General features: G+C 57.1%; 1 protein-coding gene across 1 annotated transcript in view; it reads right to left on the reverse strand.

The window, feature by feature from the left end:
• The window catches only part of EXD3 (exonuclease 3'-5' domain containing 3), a 77,354-nt gene that overhangs the window by 17,345 nt on the left and 43,547 nt on the right, over window positions 1-16,462 (reverse strand). The window contains 11 exon segments of the mRNA XM_078061312.1: window positions 358-488; window positions 735-786; window positions 10,884-10,996; window positions 10,999-11,074; window positions 11,119-11,229; window positions 11,698-11,807; window positions 11,903-12,113; window positions 12,563-13,460; window positions 14,703-14,756; window positions 14,954-14,992; window positions 15,116-15,197. Coding sequence (XP_077917438.1) covers window positions 358-488; window positions 735-786; window positions 10,884-10,996; window positions 10,999-11,074; window positions 11,119-11,229; window positions 11,698-11,807; window positions 11,903-12,113; window positions 12,563-13,460; window positions 14,703-14,756; window positions 14,954-14,992; window positions 15,116-15,197 — 1,877 coding nt within the window.

Here is a 16,462-nt window from a genome sequence, read left to right on the forward strand (position 1 = left end):
GCAACTTCCGTGGGCTCCTCTTCCTTCATCCAGAGCCCTGTGGGAGGCCAGCCCTGGACACGGGAGGAAACGCCTGGGTCGAACAGGCGTCCCACGTGAGCCGCTCCCGTGGCCAGGCCAGTGCCAGCACTCTGCCACCTCCTGGCCCCGTGGGGGTGGGAGGAAGAGGGGGAAACGCCGCAGGTGGGGCAGTGGCGGTTGCTGCTCGCAAGGGCACAAGCCCCAAAGCACGTGGCCTCTGCTGTCCTGCCGCCAGCCAGAGACATGCTGGGTCTCGCCTGCCACGGAAGTGTCTCCCTGACAGCTGGGGGGGCTCACACACCGGCCCACGGCAGGCCTGGGGCACGGGGGACCCACCTGGCAGCGGCTGAAGATGTCTGCGTGGGTGACATGTACGTGAAAGGCTTGAGCACGGCCTTGGCCTGCTGCAGCCTTGAGGGAGCCGTCCGCCTAGAGGCAGTGCCCAGCCCCGACCTGGGCCCGGAGCTGCACGGAAGTGTGGTCGCCGAGCCGCAGGCACAGAACCCAGAACCTCTCCAGGCCCAGCTCCCCTCCCCCAGCTCAGGGGCCAAGAGTCTCCTCTCAGCCCACCCAGGCTGGGACAGCAGTGTCGGGTCAGCCCCCACTCCCATCAGCCCCACGGTGAGACCCCAAGAGGGGGTGGCCCAAGGGCCAGGCTGAGGCTCCCTTGGAAAGATGAGGCTCAGAGGTGAGCCGTCTTCGGGGCCCTCACCTGTGGTACCGCAGCCCCGATGTCAAGATGATCCTTCCCTCCTGCCTGGCAACCTGCGCAGGAGGCAGAGCGACAGGTGAGGGGCACGCTGGCGCCGGTGACTAGGGCTGTTCCTGTCCCCCCCCCCCGTCTCCCCCAGGCCCCGCCCTGTCCCCCAGAGCTGCCTCTGTCTGGGACCTGAGCAGCCAGCAAGTCCTGCAGCCTGAGTCCCAGGGCATTGCCTTGTTGTATAGATTTGGTCTTAGAATCCTACAAACATTTTACATAATTGTAAACAAAATTAAAATTTAAAAAGCAATCTCTAAAAATCCAAAGAAGATGAAACAAATGAACTGCATGGAAAGAAGTATTCCAAGTGACGCGAAAGCCAGTACATTGACCGTGCATCTCCAGGGTGCTCCACAACGGACCGAAAATGAAAAAACCCTGCAGCAATCCTATTGTTGGCGATAAGACTGGCATCGTTGCTCGGAAACGTTCATGTGTGACCTGTGACAAAAACAGATGCATTATGCTGGTGTTGGGTCGGGTTCAGTTGGGAGAGGGGAGGTGTGAATTAAAACTAAGGAAATTGCACCACAGCTTCAGGCCTGCATAGAAAGCTTCACTATGAATTTCTTATACATATATATTGAAAACTATTTCATCCCTCCGGCTACCATAAAGGCCTAGAAAGAAGAACCAACCCTACAGCCAGGATCATCCTGTGCCCAGACTGGTTTCCACATAGGTGGAAAGGGGGTCAGCACCTTTCTTGAGAAATAGGTGATTCCAAGTCTGAGGCAGAAAACGCACACAACGAAGCTGGAATGTGTCGTCGTGTCAGAAAACAAAGAAGTTATCAAAATTCACAAGTGTTCTAGCAAAAGGACTCAGGATGCAACGAAAGCTCTCCCATGCTGCAGGGGGCAAAGTACCTACGGATGAGGTGCCCGCTCCAGCACGCAGAAATGCCAAACACGGCTCTATCGATGTGTTCGGCTCATTTCTAAACAATCACTAGTTATCTCTGGAGAATGTGAGAGACCACTCAAAAATGTAAGAGCTAAAACTATAAAAATCTTAAAAGAAAACATGGTCACGGCATTGGATCTGGCAATGATTTCTTGGATATGACACCCAAAGCACAGACAACAAAATAAAAAATAGAAAAATTGGGCTTCCTGAGAACTAAAAACTCTTGTACATCAGAGGGCATCATCAAGAGAGTGAGAAGACAGCCCACAGAGTGAGTGAGAATATTTGCAAATCATGTGTCTGTTCAGGGATTAATATCCAGAACATATAAAGAACCCTACAACTCAACAACAAAAAAGCAAATAACCCAATTAAACATGGGCAAGGGGCTTAAATAGACATTTCTCCAAAGAAGACATACAGACGGCCAACAAGCACACGAAAAGGTGCTCAACATCACTCATCATTAGAGAAATGCAAATCAAAACCACAATGAGATACAAATTCACACCCATTAGGATAGCTTTTTTTTTTTTTTTTTTTTTTTTTTAAGGAAAATAAGTGTTGGTAAGGATGTAGAGAAATTGGAGCCCTCAGGCATTGCTGGTTGTAATAAAATGGTATATTTACTGTGGAAAACAGTATGGTAGTTTCTCAAAAAGCTAAACATAGAATTACCATATGATCTGGCAATTCCACTTCTAGGTATACATCTGAAAGAACTGAAAGGAGAAAATTGAACAGATCCCTGTATACCAAGGTGCATAGTGGCATTATTCACAATAGCCAAAATGTGGAAAGAACCCAAGTGTTCCAAGTGTTCATCAACAGATGACTGGGTAAACACCCCCCCAAATACACACACACACACACACGCACATGCACACACACACACACACACACACACTAGAATTTATTCAGCTTTAAAAAGGAAGGAAATTCTGACACATGCTACAACTCAGATGAACTCTGAAGACATCATGCTGAGTGCAACAATCTAGACACAAAAAGACAAATAGTATGTGATTCGTGTATATGAGGTATCCAGAGAAATCAAATTCATAGAGACAGAAAGTAGAATGGCGGGTGCCATGGGCTGCGGGGAAGGGGATGGAGAATGATGGTTTAATGGGGACAAAGCCTTTGTTTGGGATGATGAAAAATTTTTGGAACTGGATAGTGGGTACACAACACTGTGAGTGCCCTTAACGTTACTAAATTGCACACTTAAATATGGTTAAAATGATCTATGTTTTGTATATTTTACTACAAAAAGTAAGAAAAAAAGCAATAAAGCAAGTGGTTACTTTGTAGTGATAACAAATATACATGCATGTGATGAATAAAAAATAAACAAACACAACTGAAGTAAATGTGAGGAAAGAACCAAATGAATGGACAGTTAAGAGAAAATACAGACTAGTTACACAGAAATGACACAGGACTGATGGCAAACGTCTCAACAGCAACGATGGACACCAAAAAAATCAATGCGTTATTTTCAAAGCTTTGTCAAACTACAATTATAAACCCACCTACATTCTCTTTCAGAAGAGAAAAGACATAGAGATTTTTCAGAGAAAAATAGACCCGATGAAAGAATGTAGGAAAAGACGTTCTTTAGCAAGAAAGAGATCGCTTTTTCTTGGAGCAAGGTCTGTTGTGCATATGCACATCCACACATCATAAACTCTAAAAACCATCGAATACATAAAACAAATATGATAATGTCTAATTTGTAGATTTAAGAAAACCACATTGTGTTAAAATACTGGAAAATACTAGTAGGTAAGTTGGGAAAGGAATAAGAAAGCTGACTTGTTCTAAGATCCCCATATTAACTTTAACTTCAGACAATGTTAACTCAAATATAAATGTTAAAATTTCTAGGGTGATCTCTAAAAGAATGGAAACAGAACTTATAACTTTCAAGTTAATAGAGAGAAAAACAGAAAAAGGATAAAAAAACTAAAAGAATGTTAAGGAAAAAAGGGAAAAAATAACAGAAAAAGTAGGACCAACAGAAAGCACAAGTCAGGGTAATACAACTGAACCCAAAGTATGTCAGCAGTTACATCAAGTGTAAACAGACTAAACTAATAATTTGAAAAGCAAAGATTGTCAGACTAGACTTTTTTTTACATTCAGCTAGAAGCAATTTATAAGAGTAAAGGAAGGTTCAAAGTAAAAAGGCGAGAAATGATACACAAATACTACCCAAAGAATGCTGGAGAATGATATCAATATTAGTTAAAATAGACCTTATGGCAAAGACCATTATTAGAGTCAAAGAGGTTTACCTCATGATTGTAAAATATTTCACTCAACAGGAAGATACAAGAATTCTAAAAAATATATGCATATGCACCTAATAACACAATTTAAAAACATAGAAAGCAAATTCTGACACAACTACAAGATGAACCCACCATCCTAGGAAACTTCAGTACAGAGAATTAAGCAGAAAAATAATCAAACAAGATACAAATGATTTGAGCCACACATTAATTAAGCTTGATCTATTGAGAGTGTGTGTGTGTGAGTGAGAGAGAGAGAGAGATGGAAATGAGCATAATTGGAGGAGAATATGTATCCTTTTAAAACCCACGTGGGACATTCATAAAGAGATCCTCTACTTGGCTACAAAGCAAGTCTTCACAAATATCTAAATTGGCAGTGCATAGACTATGCTCCTTGACTACTATGTAGTTAGGTTAGAAACCCATTTTTTTTTATTAATTTTATTTGATTTTATTAATTTATTAATTTTATTAATTTATTTGACAGAGAGAGACACAGCGAGAGAGGGAACACAAGCAGGGGAAGTGGGAGAGGGAGAAGCAGGCTTCCCGCCGAGCAGGGAGCCCGATGCGGGGCTCGGTCCCAGGACCCTGGGATCATGACCTGAGCCGAAGGCAGACGCTTAACGACTGAGCCACCCAGGCGCCCTAGAAACCCATTTTTAAAAAGGTAACTAAAAAGCTCCAAAACTCCAAGCTTTCTGAAATTGAAAAACAGCCTTCTAAGGAACTCTTAAGTCAAATAAGTAATTATAATGGGTACTCAAAAATTATTAGAACTACAAAATAATAAAAGTACTACATATCAAAACTGAGGGAATGCAGTGAAAACAGTACTTCAAGAAAAAATTTATGATCTTGAATGTTTACATCATAAAATTTAAAAGGCTAAAAATTAAGGAGCTAAGCACTCCACTTGGAAATAACCCTAAGAAAGCAAAAGGAAGGAAACGATAAAGATAAGAATAGAAATTAATGAGATAGAAAACAAAAATGCAATAGGATCAACAAACCAAATACTAGTAATTTGAAAAGACTTATTAAATTGACAAATCTCAGCAAGATCAAGAAAAAAGAAGGAGCACAAGTATGCACCAGTGAGACTGGAAGTGTGAAAAAAGCTACAGACATGGCGGGACTTACACAAGGAGTACCGACAACTGTATGTATCTGGAATGTTGGGCGGGATGGACCAGAAAAAGACAGAAATTACCAAAAGTGACTCAGGAAGATGCAGACAACTAAATAATCCTATAATTATTAAAGGAAAAAGAATCATCACTAGACACTCCCTCCCCTAAAACATCAGGCCAGGAAGCCTTGCAGAAAGTCAGCCAACATTTGAGGAGAAGATAGTTCAACTATTACTCAAAGTTGCAGAAAGAGGAAAAGCTCCTCAACTTGTTTATGATGAAGCCAGAAAAGGAGGTGATGAGAAAGAACAGTCCGACGTCAGACATGCTCCTCAAGAGCCATCCAAACATCCCAAATAAGAACTTCAAACCAAAGCCAGCAATGTTGGAAAAGGGTTACATGCTCGGCCAAGACAGGTTCAACCCAGAAGTGCAAGGTTGGTCCCAAATGAAAAATGCCCACCGCCACGTTGACACATTAAAGGGAACAAGCCTCCATGGTTATCTCAGTAGCTGCGGAGATTGGTGGTGGGAGGGCTTCCTCGGCCGGCCTGGCTCTGCAGCGGCCGCCCCGCTTCAGCCCAAGGCAACGAGGCGAGGACAGCACCCCCACCGCTCCTGGGCAACACCATCTTGGAGGTCTGAGTGAACGTGACAGGAAGAGGGGAAAACCAGAAACTGGGAGGTTTGGAAAGGAAGGAAGAAAAGTGTCGCTGTTTGTGGGTGGTGCGTCCCCAAGGAGAGCCCCAAGGAGCTGACAGCCGTTGGGCAGAACTGAGGACACTTTCGTCAGGTTTCTGGGTGTGAGACCAACTCTTAGGCCAAGTTCCTGGGTGAGCTCTGGCCAACGAGGCCCAGGGGCCTGAAGCACACAGGAGAAGAGGCAGACAAACAGTCACGGGCAGAAGACTGGATAGTATACACAGGCCTCCTCCTCCCACCCGATTCACGGTCAGCGCAGCTCCGAGCGAAGCCCCACTGACTGGCTGCTTCTACAGCACTGGCCGAAGGCTCGCCCCTCTGGATGCCAAGATGAAGAATAAAGCCAGAGGCATTAAGAGAGGGGAGACGTGTGTTGAGGGTCCCCAAACCACCCCCAGTTTCACTGACTCCCCAGAAGGACTCCGCATAGAGTCATGCTCACGGCGAAGGTTCATCACGGGGAAAGGATACGGAACAAAATCAGTGCGTGGAAAAGGCATGTGGACAAGAGGCAGGGGCACGAGGGGCCCCCACGGGAGCTGCGCTGCTGTCCTGCTGTCCTGCTCCGCCCTCCGCAAGCACACGCGGCAGGGAGCGCCATCTCTCCGGGAAAGCCGCGGACGCCGGGCACCGGGGGTCCACACTGGGGCTGGGCACACAGGCACCCCCTGGCACGCACCGGGACTGCCGACTCCCAGACAGAAACCCTGCGCGCACGGTTTAGGCGTGTGAGCCACCGTCACCAGCCAGGGACTGGCCTCGCAGGCAGGCCTGGCTAAGGACCGCGTCCGGCTTGCTCAGGAACTTCCTCACAGAGCGAGGCACAGAACTGAAGGCGCTGGCAGCTAGTGAACACAGGACAAGATGCTCGACTTTGGTTAAAATACATGACGTATGATTTCACACCGGCAGGCCCAGCGAGACGGACAGCTCGGCACCAGTGGTGAACGTGACCTGTGCTGCCGTTCAGACGCCCACGGCAGGAGAGCCTGGGTCTCGCTCTGTGGCTGCTCTCGGGGCACATACAGAAGCTCTCCAGTCCCTTATGTGACTGTGAGCGGGAAATGTGGCGCCCACACCCATTCCTTCCTTCGCCACTTTGCCCAGCACCGTGAAAGCAGCCAGCTGACCCCACATCCTTGTTACTCAGACCAAAATGTCCGGAGGTAGCAGACGCACGTTCACCCAGAATCTCTCCTCCTACAGGTTCTCGACCACGGGCATCCCAGGGCAGGCCACAGACTACTGGTGACCCCTCTCCCACATGAGACAGTGCTTTTCTATCTCATCGGATTAGAGGACCAAGCCAGAGGTCCCAGACCCCATTCAGAGAGCTCATCCTGAAGACCGTCCTTGGGAACCACTTCTGGCCCCAGCGTTTTCAGCTAGGGTCGCCCGGGAGGCCTCACCCATCGGAGGTGTAAGTGAGGAACTGGCTAGGCGCATCCGAAGTCCGCTGGGCAGCCCGTCGGGGGCAGACCCTGAGCCGTGGGATGGCTACGGGCACGGACTTTCTCTGCGAATTCTGGCTGCTGCCGAGGGACTGAGGGCTCGGGCTTGGTGGAGACCGGCAAGGCCCTCAGTAGCTTTTGTAAACTCATACTCTGCCCTCTGCGTAGCCACAGCCAGCCTCCTCCAGGCCACGCTTTTGAAATCAAACACTTAGTTTTAGCATCTTGCACCGTCCCACCACACTGAGAATTCCCTCCTCGCCTGACAAGGCCTCTCCCCCAGCCGACCCCGGTCCTCTCCTACTTGAGGCCCCGGGATGTGCCTCTAGCACAGAGTGAGGAGGCCTCCTTCGTCCCGGGCAGCCTGCCCGGCAAGCGATGGACACAGCACCACTGTGCTCTCTGAGCACCCGCCTCCCTGCGGGGAACACACCCCTGGCGTCCCTGGCCCTCAGCAGCAGAGCGTCCTTTCTTTTCAAGAACACGTCCGTCAGTGTATTAACATGCACGAGATGAAAGGTATAGAAGGCGGAACCTTCTTCTGTAAAACCTGCTTTTTTTTGAAGGCAGAGCTGTGCGCACGTGGCGGCGGCAGGGCAGAGGGAGAGAGAATCCCAAGCAGGTTCCGTGCTCGGTGCCAAGCCAGACATGGGGCTGGACCTTCCAACCCTGAGATCATGACCTGAGCCAAAATCAAGTTAGACACATAACCGACCTGCTTTTGTACGAAACACACAATTCATGGACTCAGGAGTCTCGATGGGGAAACACATGATTTGGAAAGGTCCGGAGAGGAGGACACCAAACAGCCAAAGGTTTGCAGGAGCTCCCACTGCTGGACGTGCTCTCTCTGGAAGGTGCCCGAGGACCCTGCCCCGAGAGGACACGCCTGCTCCACCATCCAGAGTGTCTACACCAGCAAACGAGCGAAGCGGTGTGAAGTCTCCCACTCTGGAGACATGTACCAAAAACACAGAATTCCTTAAAAGCTTGGATCAAAAGGCCTACTAGAACCAAGTTAAAGGGACTTTGGAAACGATGGCTGACATCGGTCCATGACATGGGTCCATGAAACCACAGGGAGGGTCCGGTCTGGCTCACCCCTCCACCGGTGTGCGGCACGGAGAATGAGCACCCACAAATGCTGCTTCCTGAGCCCCCAGGAACTGTGAGGTTCGTGTGTTTTTAGTCCCGTGTGGTTCGGCTTCACTTTCCAGACCCTCCTTCTGTCTCATACCTTCAAGGCCTTCCACTCGCAGCCCTCCAAGGCCGGGCAGGCTTCTCTCGGGATGCCCCCACCCCCCCGAGCCTTCTGCGTCTGCAGCCATCGGCTACGAGCCTAAACACAGCTCTGCGGTGGGCTGGTCCCGCTGGCTCCATGGGCTCCCTGCTCAGGGCTCACGCCAAAATCTGGGTGCGGGCAGCTTCGCTCTGGGGACGGCCAGGCTCACGAGGTGCTGGCAGGATCCAGCCCCCTGCTCGACGTGGGTCTCAGGCCGCACGCACACACCGCTCCTTCCTGCGCTCTGGATCTGCTCCTGCGTTCTGTTTCTGCTCGACAGGCTCATGTGGTGACACTGGGCCCACCCGAGAGTCACTTAAAATAATCTCTGTATTTTAAGGTCACTTGATTAGTAAATTACATCTTTAAATCCCATTTGCCCTGCAATGTAACAAGTCACAGGTGCAACATAGGGGGGTAAGGAGCAGGGGAGCCAAACCCTGCCTCTCGTTTGCTGGGGACCCCATGCACTCCCCAGTGGGAAGGCACCTCCTCCCTGGCTCCTGAATCCCCTGACCCAAGAGGCCTGGTCTGGAGTCCCCGAGAAGCCAGGCTGGCCACCTTGGTCTCAGCCCCCCACAGGCTAAAAACAGCCTTGGTTGGGAAGCAGGTGTTTTGTACAGGGACAGCGGCCAGGGCCAACCTTGGCACAACCACCTCCTCCCCTGGACGCCAGGACCCGGCCTCCGGGAGAGGCGGCCGCGAGGGGCCAGAGATGGGGGAGAGAGCCAACATCCTGTCATGGATGCCAGGGGCCGGCACAGGAGGCCCTCCCTCCTGCAGCCTCAGCACCCGGGGAGAAGGGGTGGGGGGGACAGCACAGGGCAGGTCCCCGCGATTCTTCTGGCTTCAGCTTCCTCCATAGTGGGGGGTGGCATGAAGAATACCACCCACGTGTGCTGGAGGGTCGGGGAGCCTGGGCCCGTGCAGCCAGACAAACCCCACTGCCCCGCAGTCTCGGGCCGAGGCCCGCCATCTGGTGAGGCAGGGGACCCTTTCTCAGAAGAATGTTTGCAAATGCATAAAAGAAACCACATATTAACAACAAAAATGACACGGCAGCCAGTCTGTCCCACTCACAGCAGTGCCCCTGGAAGCCGCCCAGGTGACCGTCCTTCGCGGTGGGGGCGGGGGGACACTGCTGTGGTCCACCTGCAAACAGAACGCTATCGGGTCTTAAAAAGGAGTGGAGCACGAACACAGACTCCAAGGACCGTGAGCCCAGAAAGCACGGCGCTGAGTGAAGGAGGCCAGCCATCCAGAACAGAGCCCCCACAATGGCCGGGGGCCGGGCGGGGGGACGACAGCGATGGAAACGTCACACGACGTGGGAGCGCACGAGAAGCCCGTGAATGGTGCGCCTGGACGGGTGAGCTGTGTGTGATTCCGCCTGCACACGCCTGTGGAGGAGCTTTCCATCCACGTTCAAACCCCTGCATTCTGAGACCCCCCCCACTCAGACTTTCTCCGTGGCCCCCGGCGGCTGGTGTCCCCACAGGCAGGGCCCTGCCGCGGCCCTGAGCGGGGCCTCCTTCCATGCAGTGTCTCCACAGGACAAGGGGGTGAGGGTGGGGGCAGGCCCACCCCCAAAGGAGCCGGGAGGGTTCCCGCCCACAGACCCCAGGGGCAGGGCAGCCATAAACATCTCTGTCCTTGGACCCAGGGAGACAGAAGGGCCCCGAGCCCCGGGAGGTGGGCACAAAGCCCCGCCACGCTCTCCTCCACGGCCCTGCGGTGTCCTCGCCGGCACCCAGCCCTTGCAGCCTGTGGTCGCACCGCACGCGGAAGGCCCCGGCCGGGACCTCGGGGGGTGTCCTCCTTCTCCGCCACAGGCACCTGCTACCCGGCTTGGCTCAGCAGCCCGCGGCCCCCTCGCCCCACCCTGGTCTTGATGGGGAGTGAGAGCCCTGAGGGCCGACCTTTAAAGAGAATCAGGAGCAGTATGTGGTCAGTGTAGAAAGCAACAGAAAAACAGACCAACAAGATGATACCCGACGGCTCACACTGGGCCCCAGCAGGGCCTCCACAGGTCTCCTTGGGGTGGGGGTGGGGGTGGGCTCAGGCTCATGGCTCGTGCCAGGTACTACCCTGGACCTCGGTGGGGGCACGTCAGGCCTGCTGGCAGGAGACGGCTGGGGACTTCTCGTCCTCAGGACTCTAACCTGTGGCCCTGCTTCCTTCTCTCCAGGGGGAGGGACCCGGGCCCTCTTGGAAGCTGCTGGCCTCCCCCAGCCCAGGCCTCCTCCCCTGTAAGGTCCTCGTTTTCAGGACAGTGATCCTCCTCCCTGGGAAGTCAGGTGCAGGGACCCTGAGGGCTTCGCTCACCTGCCAGGCCAAGACTGAGGCCTCCTGCAGGCTGGGCGGCTCCTGGGCCCCTGGTCTCTCGCTGCACCCTGGCCTCAGGCTCCTGGCCAGGTCCTCAGACGGGTAGAAGCTGGAGGCTCTCTGCACAGAGCCTGGTACACCTCCGGCAGGCGGTAGGCGTCGGCAGCTGGGGGGCACGGGTCAGCCTCAGCCTCCAGGGTGGGGGGCACGGGGGCGAGGGGGTGTACACCTGCACAAACCGGCTGCCCCCGCTCAGCGGCCGCCGCTCCCAGGTAGAGGGCTGCTGTGCCTTGTCCAGGGCCTTGCCCAGCACCTGCTGCGCCGGGAGGCTGAGGCCCCGCAGCCCCTGGCCTCACCCCTGCCTAGAGCTGGCTTGTGCAACACCCACATCTGCCAAGACAGAGCCCCTCGGGGGTGACGGGCCTGCCCTGGGGAAGGCACCTGCGCACAGAAGGAAGGGCACAGATGGTCTAGGCAGGCAGGTGCAGGGGGACTCAGGGCCACGGTGGCCTGCCCACGGGGGTCAGCTCTGGGGCTAACATCTCAGCCCCCAAAGGTGTGGCTGAGAACTCAGAGGGGCCCAAAGCAGGGCTGGTTCTGGGGAAAGTGTGGGGACACGTGGTGACACCCCCTCCCTGGGGGGCCCTGGTGACCTGAGTAACCCAAAGGTGCTCCAAGGCCACGAGCACATCCTGACCCTAGACACCAGCCAGCCTGTGGTGAAGGCCCCCGGCTGGCAGGGGGCATCACTGTGCAGGCAGCTCGGCAGACAAGGGAGGGGCCCCGTCCCCGTCCCCGTCCCCCTCGAGCTGACCTGCCTGTGCACCGGCAGCAGGTCTAGACCGCCCCGCAGCTGCTTCTCCACGTGAGCCAGGGCGGGGCAGGAAGCCCCCAGGCTCCGACGGTCCCCCGCCATCCCATAACCTGCAGGGAGGGCCATCAGCGTGACAGGCACCTGAGGCAGGGGCCCTGACCTCGCCCCAGCACCCTCCCCCTGGGTGGGCAGGGGCTGTGCTCACCCAACTTAGTGACGGAGGGGTCCGAGAGCAGCTGGGACACCAGCCTGGAGAAGGCCTGGGACACCTGCCCTCCCGTTGGCCGTGAGAGCACAGGCAGGTCCAGCAGGAACACACGGCCCTCCGCTGCCACCTGCATGATGGATGCCTGGGGCCGGCCCCCTGTGCCAAATGAGGGTCGCCACTCCAGGTCCACACCGACCACCTGGCCGGGCTGTAGAGAGCTGGGATGAGCAGGGGAGGCCCATCCAGGGGCTGCAGGCCTGTGGCCGAGGGCATGGCCTCCCTGACCCCCCTGAGGGTGAAGCCGAGGGGAGGCAGTTTCTGTTGGGGGGGCCTGACCAGTCCTGTGGGCTCCTACGGGGCCGGGGCTGCGCCTGGCCCCTGCCTGCCCCTTGTTCCACACAGAAGGGGTCAAAGGACTCCTTCTGGCCTTCTCGGGCCCGGAGCCCAGCCATAGCACAGGTGTGGTGCTGCTGCCGGGGGGCGGGGCGGTGCCAAATGTCTGTGGGCAGGTGCCCGATGCTTGCACCTTAGGCCTGGAGTCTTCAAAATGGGCTGGTATAGGTGCCCTGCTCTGCGGGGGTGTCTGGGGCACGGTGGGATGGAGAGCCAAGCCCGGTGGGTCCTGGTGTGGACAGAGCCCCTGGAGCAGCCCCCCACCTGCCGGAGCTCCTCCTCGTGCCTGGCCAGGTCCCAGGAGGCCAGGAAGAGCATGTCCGCCCCGGCGATGGGCAGCTGGTAGTAATCATCCCTCCGGTCTTGGAAAGGCACCTCAGCCGTCCTAGGATGGAGCTGTGGCACCCCCACGCCCTGGGTCCCTGGTGCCCTCCCCCAGCCCAACACTTCCCGGCCTGGCCAGGCCCTGCGCAGACCTCCGAGAGGCAGGGGAGCTCTGAGGGCGCTTGGTGGGCTGGCGTCTGCAGGGGCCTTGCTGCTCGCTCCACCTTGCCCGAACTGCTGACATATGCGACTCATGGGGCCGCTTGCCAAGGGACGGGGGCCCAAGCGCCTGTCCCCCTCGCCAGCCTCCCGAGCCTGGGCGCCGCCGCTCCTGGAGTTTGAGCTGGCGGAGCTGGCGTGGCTGGCAGCCGCTCCTCGGGCAGCGAGAGGTCCAGGGCGCCTCGTTGTCAGGAGAGGCCAGCAGCTGCCGCAGCCCCGGCTGCAGTCACTCGTGCTGGCCCACAGGCCCTGCGGGGCACACGGGATGGGCTGTGCGGCCTGGCTCTGCCCCGAGGGGGTGCGGACAGTTCCCCCGGCCCGCGCCTCCCCCCAGGCCTCGCAAGCCCCAGAACGGGAGGCTGTGCCCTGAAGGAAGGCCACAGATGCTCCCACGACTGAGGCTCTGTGCCGACCGCGCTGCCGAGCGAGGGCCCCCCACGTGGTCCGGTTGGAGGGCCGCTGTCCTGTGTCCACAGCCCAGCCCAGCGGCCCTGCCCCCCAGACCCGAGACCAGCCCTGTCCTTCTAGAACATTGCCTGACCCTGCTCCTTCTCCACCCTTGCGTGCTGCGGCCTGCTCCTGACCCTCGGGCTGCCCCTCAGGTCTCCTCGCCCCTGCCCTCGCGGCCGGCCAACATTCTCAGGGGAAGGTGGGGCCGTGGGACACTCCTGAGCCCACAGTCCAGAGAGTGGACACGGGCGAGCAGCCCTCGGAGTGGCAGTGAACGTGGGGGGCCTCACGAGGCTGTCTCCCACACCAGGGCCCAGCACAGGTGTCCCGCCCGTCAGCTCAGCCTCAGGACACCCACAGCAAGGCCCGGCCCCCGGCACCACCGGGTCCCACAGGAGGGTTTCGGTCCTGGCTGAGTCCTGAGTCCGTGAGGTCGTCGCCTGGAGCCTCTTGCCCTCCTGATCCCTGGCCCCCGAGGCCTCTGTGCGCTCTCAGCAGCCCCTGCCGGCTGACAGGCAGGGCCCCCTCCCAGACGACTCTGTCCCCCCAGTAGCCTCAGGCCATCCGCTTCCCGCAGGCCGCGGGTTCCCACGTGGACGACAATATGTGGAAGCCCCTCCACATTCTTCAGGATGTCCGCTGCCCTTCCGGCTGCCTCGGCCTTGGCACCCAGGGGGGACCAGCCTTCCGGGCCTTCCCTAGGGGTCCACGTTCCTCTCCGGTGACTCACCACCCACCCCACACACCCATTACTCCAGGGGTGGCTCGGCGCTGCCCCCCGCTGGATGCCACTCAAGACACCAGAAGCCAGACTACTCATCAGGGAGGGAAGGGCCCCCCACTCCACGAACTGGCCCACAGTTCCATGCCCGTTGCACCTGGGAGCCCACACACCCCCACCTTCTTCCCAGGCTGCTTCACCCAGGGCTGGGGACAGCTCTGTGCCCATGATGAGCCACACCTCCAGCTCAGGCCTGAGGGACAGAAGCTACTAGATGGTCCTGTCCAGGCTGCCGTCCTGATGGGCTCTGCAGCCCCCAGGCCCAGGAGTGGCCTTGCAGTTCAACCCCCTCTATGCCCCTGCATCACCCCAAGGGGCAGCTGCCTCCTTCTAGGGGCCTGGGCTCACCCCCCACCCTGCCTCAGGGGGCACAGAGCCATGGGCGAGGACCGTGCTCAGAGATGGTCTAGAACATTCCCTTGGTGCACACGTGGAACCCCCAGCACACCGCACCTCCTCCGTCGCCTGGGGGCTCTGTACACAGGGCTGAAGGAGGGTCCAGGCCCCCAGCCGCTCTGGCCCTGCCTCACCCGGGCGGGGCCCTCACACAAAGCCGACCCTCAGCATGCGCCTCTTGCACCTTCTGAGCGGGGTGGCAGACCTGAGGCTCTGTGGCTGGTTCCTCGTCACGGTGTGGCATTTATGCCGGGAGCAGCCCTTTCTCTACACCATCTTCTCCCCAACCTGCCAGGGACACCAGAGGAACTGACCCAGCTCGTGGGCCAACGTGAAAGCTGTCTGGGCCGCGGCACGCACCCGTGAGTACGCACCACGTGCCCAGTCCATATGTGTGCACGCACTCTCCCAGGGCCACTCGTCCCCCTAGGTCCTCACCCAGGTCTCCAGGGAACGCCACAGCACGCAGGGCCCTGCAGACTCACCTGCACGTGGCCAGTCCGGTTCTCCCGAGACAGGCTTCTCTGCAAGAGCGAGCACCAAGGGACCTTTTCTAGCGACAACTCTAGAAGCTGGAGGGACAGCCTCACCCGGAGCACCCCTCCCGCCACGGCCCGGGCTCGGGGCTCTAAGCAGGGCACACGCACCTCCACACCACGAACCACTCACAGCACAGACGGTGCAGGGCGGCCAGGCGCTGCTGAGTGACAGCGCGGGGACACAGCGCGGCTGAAAGACAGCAGAGCCCGGTGGGGCAGGGGCTCCACCCCACACTCTCCCCCACCTCGAGCCTCTCTTGGGGTCTGCCGGAGCCCCTCCCTCTGCACCGGGACAAGGGACACCAGCCCCGTCTCCCCAGGCTCCAGTCCACATTCTCCAGGGCGGGACCCTCCGGACGGTGCGTTTGCTTCCTGTCCGTCTCCCACTGGAATGCGAATCCTTCAGGAAGAGGCCATCTTGCTCACATGTTGACAGACTGATGCTTACTCGTCGGCCTCGCTCCCAGGAAGGGCACCCACCCGCCCGCCCGTCCAGCCATCTGGTTGCTGCCCCTCCCTCCCGGGGCCAGCTGTCCTTGAAGCCTGGCGGTGCGGCTGGGACAGTGAGGGGTCCGGTCTTCTAAGGACCTGGCCAGGACCCTGCGCTCTCCACACGGGCGGCTGCTCCACGAGCACCCGCACCCAGCGCCGGGGAGCACGCTTGTTGCAGGGCCGCTGTCCACCCACAGCGGAGGTCAGTGCTGCCCAGAGGTTGGCCAGAGACTCTCCCTCCTCCTTCCTGCCCGGGACCTGAGGGCTCCGGACCCCAGGAGGCCGCTCAGGAATCTGGGACAACACTGCAGGCGAGGGGGACAAAGCCTGAGGAAGGGAGGGACGAACCGGCGAGCCACGCGGGGAAGAAGGAGCTCAGAGTGGCCAGCGTGTTCTTGGAGCACCGTTCCCACGCAGAGCTGCAGACAGAAACCTGCTTCTCGGCCGTTTCTACACTTTGAAGCGTCACTTTGCCAGTGGGATACTTTGTCCAAAAGCCTCACCCCCACAGGTGGAGCTCAGCCCTGGTCAGACCCGAGCGCAAATCCTTAAAGGAAAAGGCCCGGGTAGAGCAGGCCCGACCTCCTGACACACACTGAACATCTGGAAATGCCACACAACCCAGTGTCCTGCAGACTCATCTGTGCTACGAGGCCTTGGGGGGCTCCACGTGGGACCCAGGCCTGGGGGGGGCTTGTGGGGAGCTCAGGGTGGACAGGCAAGCAGAGCTCCCCGGCCCTCCTTCTGGGCCTAATGTCAGTCCGTGGAGCCCCACAGCGGGGATGGTGGATGCACAGCGAGGACTGCCGACGGGCAAAGGGACAGTGCTGTGGCCCTGAGGCCTCCTGGCCAAGACACACCCCTGGAGCCAGCTGGGGAGCCTGCAGGGGGGGCCTGGCAGCACACGGCCGTGCAGAACGGGAGACCCAGCTGGGTGGCTGTCCTCCCCACTCCCAAGCGGGG

The sequence above is a fragment of the Halichoerus grypus genome, chromosome 14 (genome assembly GCF_964656455.1).
Source record: "Halichoerus grypus chromosome 14, mHalGry1.hap1.1, whole genome shotgun sequence".
In the NCBI taxonomy this organism is placed as follows: Eukaryota; Metazoa; Chordata; class Mammalia; order Carnivora; family Phocidae; genus Halichoerus; species Halichoerus grypus.